At 39.7% G+C, this 11,026-nt stretch overlaps 1 protein-coding gene across 4 annotated transcripts in view; it reads right to left on the bottom strand.

The window, feature by feature from the left end:
* The window catches only part of LOC128704165 (mucin-2), a 67,538-nt gene that overhangs the window by 2,540 nt on the left and 53,972 nt on the right, over positions 1-11,026 (bottom strand). For 2 of the 4 annotated variants that reach the window (XM_070099268.1, XM_070099270.1), the window contains exons 10-15: positions 10,169-10,294; positions 9,271-9,454; positions 4,946-5,230; positions 3,736-3,831; positions 3,031-3,271; positions 2,208-2,410 (exon numbers count right to left, since the gene is read on the bottom strand). In XM_070099268.1, coding sequence (XP_069955369.1) covers positions 2,208-2,410; positions 3,031-3,271; positions 3,736-3,831; positions 4,946-5,230; positions 9,271-9,454; positions 10,169-10,294 — 1,135 coding nt within the window. The remainder of the gene's footprint in view (positions 1-2,207; positions 2,411-3,030; positions 3,272-3,735; positions 3,832-4,945; positions 5,231-9,270; positions 9,455-10,168; positions 10,295-11,026) is intronic. The other 2 variants (XM_070099269.1, XM_070099271.1) reach the window with 2 other exon arrangements.

Below are 11,026 nucleotides of genomic sequence, written 5' to 3'. Positions count from 1 at the left end.
CTCAGACTAGGCCTACTGGGTTAGAAAGGAAATATCTAGGATTAAGGACTATTAAGAAGCACATAAGAAAGTAAAGGCATGCATATAATGTTTGAAGTTTGTAAGAGTTACCTATTATTTTACATATTCATGAGACAGAAAGAAAAGATAAGCAATCATGCCAGAATGAAAAAAAGAAAAATGCAAATTTCCATTCACACCTTGACAAGTCATGTGAAAACCAAATTATGTCTGGAAGCTTAATCATACATCAGCTGAACTGTACATTTTACAATTAAATCACACTTAAGATTCAGTTATCACATGTTGATTGATGAATCATACATCTGTATGATTCATCAATCACTGGACTGTACTTACATATCTGGTCCAGTAACTGTATCACAAACCTTGTATGAATCATATATCTAGAAAATATATGAGTAGTCCTCACTGTCACATCTCTAAGCTATACTGTACAGTACAACATCAGTATCATGGATCTGTTAAATGTCTAGTACCTATAAACAATGTCAAACATTAATATAAATCAAGGACCTACTTTACCATATATGTACATTTGCTGATGCTTTTCTCTTTTACAATTGCAACTTTTTTTTTTTTCTCTCTCTCTCTCCTTGCTGATAGTGCTAAAAAAACTCATTTTATATTTGTTCTCAGTCTTTCTTTATAACTTTTTTTCTGGCTCTGGGATATCACTGCATAACCCCTTGAGTGTAGTTCTTCCACCTAATTATAAATAGCTGTAGAAGCTATTTCAAATATCTTTGTACTTCCTCTATCTTATCCATGTTTTATGGTGTGACAGTTACAATACTGCTGTATACTGTGTTATTTTTGGCATAACATATTACCTCTTCCAAGTCATTTATATAAATTAGAAAGATGAGGATAAGTACTGATCTTTGTGGGACCTCACTGGTGACATTTCCCCTAACAGCTTTCCTCTTATTATTGTTTATACTTTATTTTTAAACATAAAATCACCCATTCACTGTTATAGTTTCTTTTATTCCTCCTGTTCTGAAGTTTCTAAATTAGTCTTATGTGAGGAACTTTATTAAAAGCTGTTTTAAATCTAAATTCCATCACCCTATCTGTTTCTTAAATCATTTTTGTGGCTACTATAGCACCTTAAAAGATCTGATATGCAGGATTTTCCTGATTTTAAAAATCTATTATCTGTTCAAGTACATTTGGGAGCACAAGATCAGGAATTACATAGCACACACAAATTTCCACCTAAATTTTAAGCTTCAGCTCAAGACCTTGCATCACACTCACTCCTTGACTTGTTGCTCCATGTTCATCTGCATGTTTGAGAGGCACACCATTCCTATAAATTCATGTTCTCCTTTCATTTGTGTATCTGCTGAAGAGGACCCCAGCAGGGGGGTTGAAATATAAAGACCAATTAATCTTCTTAGTTTCTGTCTCCATGTGTGTTGTTACTGAGCATATGCTGTATAAATTGAAGAGATATGCACAAGCACTCCAGGTATGTTTTAAAGAGTAGATAGAGCCCTAGAGATCAAGAATAAACTACATTACTGAAGTGAAGGTTAAGAGGTGGGGTCAAGAGCTGAAACTCAACCACCACAGGCACAATTCAGCAAATACAGGTAGGTAAATATAATTTTACTTTAACTTTGTGAATATACATACATACATACATGTTGCCAATACAAGAGCCACAATCTACTGTATATGTTGTTTACCCATGGAAGCAATAAGGAGACTGAGCAAATCAATGCAAAAGAGCAGGGTAGTGAGTGAACAATGTAAAGTAAGTTATGATTCAGGCAATGAATAAAGCAGTCAGTAAACTGCTGAGGAAATGGATACAAGTAACAGGAAGAAGCAACATTTTAGAGGAATCTTGAAGAGAAAGGAGTCAGGAAACTACTATAAGGGAAAGTAGATAAATATAGTAAGAGAGAGTAACAAGACAGAATATTCTTGTGAATGAGAGCAAGATTGAGAGTAGATTATGTAGATATCACTTTTCAGGTTGAAATAACTTGACCCATGTCCCTACCCCTCAATGCTCCTCTGAGGAACAGTAATGCCCCAGGAGTGGTAAACATGCCCCATCCCTCCCCCTTCTCACAGTTCTAATTGATGCCCTCATGAGCAACCAAGCACTAGAAGAGAAGAGAGTTGTAGCTTCGAGCGATGCGCGAGTTTGGGGGTGCAAGAGTACCCACCCCAAGGGAGACGCGAGATTTAGGCCGTGGCAGATGATAAGGTTTCTCAACCTCTTCCTCGGAGCTCTCCAGCCCCATGGCCAATCCAGATGGAGCTACACTGCCCCCACCCATGGGCCCAATTGTGGCTGGACCACCCACATCATGAAGTGGCAAAGGAGTGCGGGCTCCTAGTGTTGGCGCTCTAGACACTCCGCCCTGAGCTGTACAAGGTCAAATAAGGCCACACTGTTAGTAATGTTAACTGTATGTTGCAACATCAAGTATTCTATAAACTAAGCGATAACCCGTGTTACTGAGCCTTAATAAAAATGTTTCTCAAACTCCTATCACAAGGCTGTCAATTGTTTTTGGATTATTTTCAATATAGCTAATCATGTCTAGCTCTACTAAACTGTTATCTTTTATATGCATATATATAAACATCTTGTAATCATTCAAAATGCCTGATACGTATAGTACCTCTGTCTTTTCACACTTTCACTACTGTGACCCTGTAATTAAAGGGGGCATCAGTGTCACAATTAAAAAATTTTAATCATCTGAAATGGTAGAGGTACTTACACCAAAAATGAAAAATTTGATGGAAAACTTACAGAATTACACAGGCACGAAATTGGCAGTCTGGGCACTATACTCCCTTTCCTTGGATTGAACCTGAGTGCCATTCTCCAGGTACTACATGACCTGAATGGGTTGAGTGCTTCCCCATATATATAACAATATTAAGTCTAGTAACTGTCATACCTAGATAAGTGCCATACAGTAATCTTACTTTTAAATACAATAGAAGTACCTTTGGTACAATAATCTAAAACCTTACATAATGTGTTGAAGGAAGCTGGTCCAAACTGGCCATATGTAGATTGTGAACTAAAGGCTGACTGTTTATGGTACTGCTGCTGTTGCTGCTGCTGTTGTTGTTGCATGCTGGTGAGGTGGGTGACAGGGGAGAGGTGTTGCAAGCCAAACTGTTGGGAAGGTTGGTACTGGTGGCTGTACTGGGGAGAGGCTGTCGATCCCAGTGTGCCCAGCGAGGCATACCCTGACGATGACCCAACTGCCTGCAAATAAATACCTGTCACTTCAGCATTTATTTTTTTGTGTTTGTGTGTGCGTACTCACCTTTTTGTAACTTGGCTGTATATTAAAATGCACCATTACTGTACTGTATTGTATCACTACAAATTATGAGCCAAGCACTCTTCAGTATGACCAGCACTGAGATGGAGGCTCATGCAGTAGTGTTGCCTGCACCGAGACATTTAGGCAACAAGTGCTGCAAACTCACCACTGCTGACCAGCATATGGTTGTGAAGCATTTGTGTGTGAGGTATGAGAAAGTACTCCTAAAGGGAGGTTCCTTGATGCTGGAAGCCTCCTTCCCTTCCTTAGATCAAACCTGACTGTCTCCCATTCTCCATGTGGTGAATGACCCCCAAAAGTTCAGTACTCTTCCCCTGCTCCCATGAGATAATAAAAAAATCCATACACAAGAAAAACTTAATTCAGTGGTTACTCAACTAACTTGTCTCTGGTGTTGATAAACAGTGGTTGGGGCAGCAGCAGTGGCACTGGGTGAGGCAGACACACTGCCCAGTCCTCCTCTCAGTTGTTCTGGTTGCTGTAGACAAAACAAAGACACTGTCAACAAATGCTTTACTCAAAGCTTGACTGAACATTGCTGTAGTGATCTCTCTGCATGACAATACATGTTTCTTCTGCCTTCACATCTATCCATTTCCTACTGTATTTCCTCTTGTCTACTTTGTGTGGTTATAAATCTTGCACTGTTTCTGGTCTAGTTTAGCTACTGTCTTCTCTATCTTGTCTACTTTCTACTTTGTCTATTAATAAAGTAGGCTTAGAAATACAATGAACAAAGAAGAGCTACAAGGAAGGATACCATTAAAGCACACATATTATTGTAGCTACAAAGAAGACTATTATAGTATTTATAAAGAAGACCATTATAGTAGCTATAAGGAAGACCATTATAGCACTGTAGTAGCTGTACTTGGTCTTGAGAAACTAGCCACAGATAATTTGAAAGTACAAATAAAGATATCAATAAAATATCTTATAAATAAAATTATGCTAATTAAAGAAGAAAGTTAAATCACACAAGAGGGAGGTTGTTACCCAGTCATACTACACTCACCAGGTCACACAGGGAGGTTATCACCCAGTCATGCTACACTCAACCAGGTCACACAAGGAGGTTATCACCCAGTCATACTACACCAGCCAGGCTGTCATTCGAATGTTGGATTGCGTGCAGCCAGCAGTAACAGCCTGGTTGATCAGGCCCTGATCCACCATAAGGCCTGGTCACAGACCGGGCAGCGGGGGCATTGACCCCCGGAACTCTCTCCAGAACTACCTCTCATCAGGTCACATAAGAGGACAGTTGTCATCCAGGCATACTAACATGATCAGATCACTATACAAAGGATACTGGATATCATCAAGTCGTATTAAAAAAAAGGTCATTGGGTTGTAAGGTCACACTAAAAAGAAAGCTACTATGTCATATGGCCACACTACAAGGAAGGTTATTGGGTTATAAGGTCACAGTACATTTAGAGGATATCTTGTCAAACAAGAAAAGTTATTGTGTCATATAGTCACAAACTGTATGAAAGGTACAGAAGAAAAAGAATGAGGTGAATGACAAGCACCAAGGTAGTGGGGACAAACCAGGCAGAGAACAAGAAGAGCATTAATCGTCAACTAACGGGGGAGAGCTGTGCATGAAGAGCCATAAGTTGCTGTAGTGTGAGTGTTTGTTGCTCAGGCAGCGTATGGGTGGACCTGTGACTTTTAGCCATCCTGGAGCCACCCAGCGCCCTCCGGATACGTCCCAGCCAGCCCATCTGCCGCCTGCCTAAGGTGGAGCTGGAGAGCGCCCGAGTGACACGGTTGTAGATGGAGAAGGGTGTAGTGGAAGTACCCGACAAGGTGAGGTAGTCGCTACTTGTCGCTGTGTATGCACCTCCACCATACTGCTGCTGCTGCTGCTGCTGTGTAAGGTTAAAAGTCGGTCTTGTTGCTTCTCATACAAGTGTCAACCAGAAATGGATAACTGCAAGTCAACAGTTATCTTATACTGTATATACTAGGGAACAGAACAAACACAAGGGCAACCAGAAGTCATTGTCCAGACAAGATAGTTCTGTCAAATGGTTGTTTAACTTGCAGTCAAATAACAGTTCTAATATTATAAAAATTAACAAGCTTTCATGTCAAACCGCTGTATAATCCTCCGGGTTTAGCGCTTCCCCCTTGATTATAATAATAATAATAATCATGTCAAACCTGGAAAAATTGACAACATTCAAAATAAATACAATACATCATCACTCTAGAAAAAAAATTCTAATTTTTTTTTTTTATTTATTATCACACTGGCCGATTCCCACCAAGGCAGGGTGGCCCGAAAAAGAAAAACTTTCACCATCATTCACTCCATCACTGTCTTGCCAGAAGGGTGCTTTACACTACAGTTTTTAAACTGCAACATTAACACCCCTCCTTCAGAGTGCAGGCACTGTACTTCCCATCTCCAGGACTCAAGTCTGGCCTGCCGGTTTCCCTGAACCCCTTCATAAATGTTACTTTGCTCACACTCCAACAGCACGTCAAGTATTAAAAACCATTTGTCTCCATTCACTCCGTTCAAACACGCTCACGCATGCCTGCTGGAAGTCCAAGCCCCTCGCACACAAAACCTCCTTTACCCCCTCCCTCCAACCTTTCCTAGGGTGACCCCTACCCCGCCTTCCTTCCACTACAGACTGATACACTCTTGAAGTCACTCTGTTTCGCTCCATTCTCTCTACATGTCCGAACCACCTCAACAACCCTTCCTCAGCCCTCTGGACAACAGTTTTGGTAATCCCGCACCTCCTCCTAACTTCCAAACTACGAATTCTCTGCATTATATTCACACCACACATTGCCCTCAGACATGACATCTCCACTGCCTCCAGCCTTCTCCTCGCTGCAACATTCATCACCCATGCTTCACACCCATATAAGAGCGTTGGTAAAACTATACTCTCATACAATCCCCTCTTTGCCTCCAAGGACAAAAATCTTTGTCTCCACAGACTCCTAAGTGCACCACTCACCCTTTTCCCCTCATCAATTCTATGATTCACCTCATCTTTCATAGACCCATCCGCTGACATGTCCACTCCCAAATATCTGAATACATTCACCTCCTCCATACTCTCTCCCTCCAATCTGATATCCAATCTTTCATCACCTAATCTTTTTATCCTCATAACCTTACTCTTTCTTGTATTCACTTTTAATTTTCTAATTTTACATACCCTACCAAATTCATCCACCAATCTCTGCAACTTCTCTTCAGAATCTCCCAAGAGCACAGTGTCATCAGCAAAGAGCAACTGTGACAACTCCCACTTTATGTGTGATTCTTTATCTTTTAACTCCACGCCTCTTGCCAAGACCCTCGCATTTACTTCTCTTACAACCCCATCTATAAATATATTAAACAACCACGGTGACATCACACATCCTTGTCTAAGGCCTACTTTTACTGGGAAATAATTTCCCTCTTTCCTACATACTCTAACTTGAGCCTCACTATCCTCGTAAAAACTCTTCACTGCTTTCAGTAACCTACCTCCTATACCATACACCTGCAACATCTGCCACATTGCCCCCCTATCCACCCTGTCATATGCCTTTTCCAAATCCATAAATGCCACAAAGACCTCTTTAGCCTTATCTAAATACTGTTCACTTATATGTTTCACTGTAAACACCTGGTCCACACACCTCCTACCTTTCCTAAAGCCTCCTTGTTCATCTGCTATCCTATTCTCCGTCTTACTCTTAATTCTTTCAATAATAACTCTACCATACACTTTACCAAGTATACTCAACAGACTTATCCCCCTATAATTTTTGCACTCTCTTTTGTCCCCTTTGCCTTTATACAAAGGAACTATGCATGCTCTCTGCAAATCCTTAGGTACCTTACCCTCTTCCATGCATCTATTAAATAATTGCACCAACCACTCCAAAACTATATCCCCACCTGCTTTTAACATTTCTATCTTTATCCCATCAATCCCCGCTGCCTTACCCCCTTTCATTTTACCTACTGCCTCACGAACTTCCCCCACACTCACAACTGGCTCTTCCTCACTCCTACAAGATGTTATTCCTCCTTGCCCTATACACGAAATCACAGCTTCCCTATCTTCATCAACATTTAACAATTCCTCAAAATATTCCCTCCATCTTCCCAATACCTCTAACTCTCCATTTAATAACTATCCTCTCCTATTTTTAACTGACAAATCCATTTGTTCTCTAGGCTTCCTTAACTTGTTAATCTCACTCCAAAACTTTTTCTTATTTTCAACAAAATTTGTTGATAACATCTCGCCCATTCTCTCATTTGCTCTCTTTTTACATTGCTTCACCACTCTCTTAACCTCTCTCTTTTTCTCCATATACTCTTCCCTCCTTGCATCACTTCTACTTTGTAAAAACTTCTCATATGCTAACTTTTTCTCCCTTACTACTCTCTTTACATCATTCCACCAATCGCTCCTCTTCCCTCCCGCACCCACTTTCCTGTAACCACAAACTTCTGCTGAACACTCTAACACTACATTTTTAAACCTACCCCATACCTCTTCGACCCCATTGCCTATGCTCTCATTAGCCCATCTATCCTCCAATAGCTGTTTATATCTTACCCTAACTGCCTCCTCTTTTAGTTTATAAACCTTCACCTCTCTCTTCCCTGATGCTTCTATTCTCCTTGTATCCCATCTACCTTTTACTCTCAGTGTAGCTACAACTAGAAAGTGATCTGATATATCTGTGGCCCCTCTATAAACATGTACATCCTGAAGTCTACTCAACAGTCTTTCATCTACCAATACATAATCCAACAAACTACTGTCATTTCGCCCTACATCATATCTTGTATACTTATTTATCCTCTTTTTCTTAAAATATGTGTTACCTATAACTAAACCCCTTTCTATACAAAGTTCAATCAAAGGGCTCCCATTATCATTTTCACCTGGCACCCCAAACTTACCTACCACACTCTAAAAGTTTCTCCTACTTTAGCATTCAGGTCCCCTACCACAATTACTCTCTCACTTGGTTCAAAGGCTCCTATACATTCACTTAACATCTCCCAAAATCTCTCTCTCTCCTCTACATTCCTCTCTTCTCCAGATGCATACACGCTTATTATGACCCACTTTTCGCATCCAACCTTTACTTTAATCCACATAATTCTTGAATTTACACATTCATATTCTCTTTTCTCCTTCCATAACTGATCCTTCAACATTACTGCTACCCCTTCCTTTGCTCTAACTCTCTCAGATACTCCAGATTTAATCCCATTTATTTCCCCCCACCGAAACTCCCCTACCCCCTTCAGCTTTGTTTCGCTTAGGGCCAGGACATCCAACTTCTTTTCATTCATAACATCAGCAATCATCTGTTTCTTGTCATCCGCACTACATCCACGCACATTCAAGCATCCCAGTTTTATAAAGTTTTTCTTCTTCTCTTTTTTAGTAAATGTCTACAGGAGAAGGGGTTACTAGCCCATTGCTCCCGGCATTTTAGTCGCCTCATACGACACGCATGGCTCACTATTTTCTTTGAGTGGTCACAATCTTTCTAGAACAGATATGTACGTACTATACTTTTTTGTGCAAGACTGATGTTTAGTAAATAATGTTTTTGTACAAATTAATTTAGATTTTAAATATATAACATTAATGATATGTTACATTACTTCTGTACTGTTTACTTCTTTTTAAAATATACGTACATCTGAATTAGGCGTACCGATAAAATATCCATTAGTTTTCTTCATTGTGTGGTTCACACGTTCTATACCAATTATAGTGTTGGATGTATCACACACAAGTTCTGAGCTGAGCATGTGTCATATGAGAAGCAAGTCACCAATGAGAAGTTAGGACTCCCTACAATAATGTTTTGGTCAGAGCACATGTTATGTAAGACACCATTGGGGTCCAGGACTCACCGCATAAATGTTTTGGCTGGAGAGTGTATCAGCTAGGTGTGCCCAGCGCATGCGGTCATCAAGAGTTGCTCCATACTGGTGACCCGCTGAAGCTCCCTTGTGTTGCACGTTGACAGCGAATCCACCAATTCCTCCACCACGTGCCAGCACCTCGGTTTTTCTATCTTCGGCCTTCCATCGTCGGCTATTCAGGGCAGAAGATTGAGGGAGAGGAGTTTAGTGTTTAATATTTATAATATATACAGTAAGATGCAACAATGCTAATTCATCATGTGTAGATTATTATAATCATAGGGGCGTGCTAAATCCGTAGGATTATACAGTGCATGTAGAGGGGGGATGGAAGGTATTCAGGCTCAATTCAAGGAACCGGAGCACAAATCTAATTCCCTACATCAAGAGCCCCTCACCAGCATCAAGGAACCTCCCTTGAGGGGTTCATGTGTAGAAAATTTGTATCAGTGATTCAAACCTAAGAAGACATATATCAAGGAATAGCAGTGACACTACTGTACAAGGACTTTAATGACAAACGTCCCCCATGCTCAAAGGATAACTCAAATCAAAATTTTATTTCTTTGTGTAGCATACAAACAGTAGTTTACATGTAATCAAGTGTTGTTAAGCACAATGAAAGCCACAAGCAAGCATGAGCATTTTGGGATACAAGGGGCTCAATAACTAAAAGATAATGACCATGATAACATACAGCAATTCACTGCAGCATAACTCTTATAAAAAAACTGACACTAAATTATTCAAATGAGGATAAAGTAAATGTACACACACATACACATGTATATACAAAACACACACAGCTCAGCTAGTGTAATCACAAATAGGTAATCTCAGTATCTTAAAACAGCTAGAAAACAAAAACAATAAGCCTGTGACTGACCTCCACATGCACAGGAAGATAAGGGTGAGAATGATGATGACTACTGCAGCAACGGAGGCACCAACAGCCACACCCAACACCTCCCCATCGATTTCACATCGGGTGCCATAGTAAGACCCTCGACATCTGTTGAGGCATTTACCTATACTACTTTCTAGAACAGTGTTTCCCAACCTGTGGACTCCAACCCACTTTTAGTCCATAAAACTTTCTAGGGGATCTGCAAGACTTTAACTTTCAAGAAGAACTTGAAGTTATGTTTCTGTGGGCACATCCTAATTATGTTAAATACATATAATGATACATGCAATACATTATATCTATACTATGAATTGTTGAAACTCATTAGCTTTTTTCTATTCATAGTCACCCTGCCTCGGTGGGAGACGACCGACTTGTTGAAAAAAAAAAAAAAAAAAAAAAAGTTACTGATATTTTATTTATTTTTACAAAATTTTCTACTGCAGTTCCAGGTTACTATAAAAAAATTGTATTGTAAAAATGTTGGGGATCAATGCTCCATGAGAATACCATTCATTTTTTTCCCATTTTATTCTATTAGTTGCATCTTATTACTAAAATACAACACTGCTCAGATTGGAGCAGTGTATAATATTTACTATGACTAGTTCCACGTCATGTCTGGACACACATTTAGTTAGGTGTTTAACGTGATAACCTAAAGGCCTGCAATATTTATCCCAATAATACCTTTATGAGACAAGAAGTTGAAGGATCTAAGTTCTTGTCTCAATAAGTGGTCTCACAAGTTAAAAGTTACTGTAACTTAAAAAAAAAAAAAAGTATTTAAGGTGTTTTCTTGATATATCAGCATTTCTTTAAACTGTATTTTGTCTT

Source organism: Cherax quadricarinatus, chromosome 66, assembly GCF_038502225.1.
Source record: "Cherax quadricarinatus isolate ZL_2023a chromosome 66, ASM3850222v1, whole genome shotgun sequence".
NCBI classification, from domain to species: domain Eukaryota; kingdom Metazoa; phylum Arthropoda; class Malacostraca; order Decapoda; family Parastacidae; genus Cherax; species Cherax quadricarinatus.
This window is presented reverse-complemented; position numbering and strand designations above follow the sequence as displayed.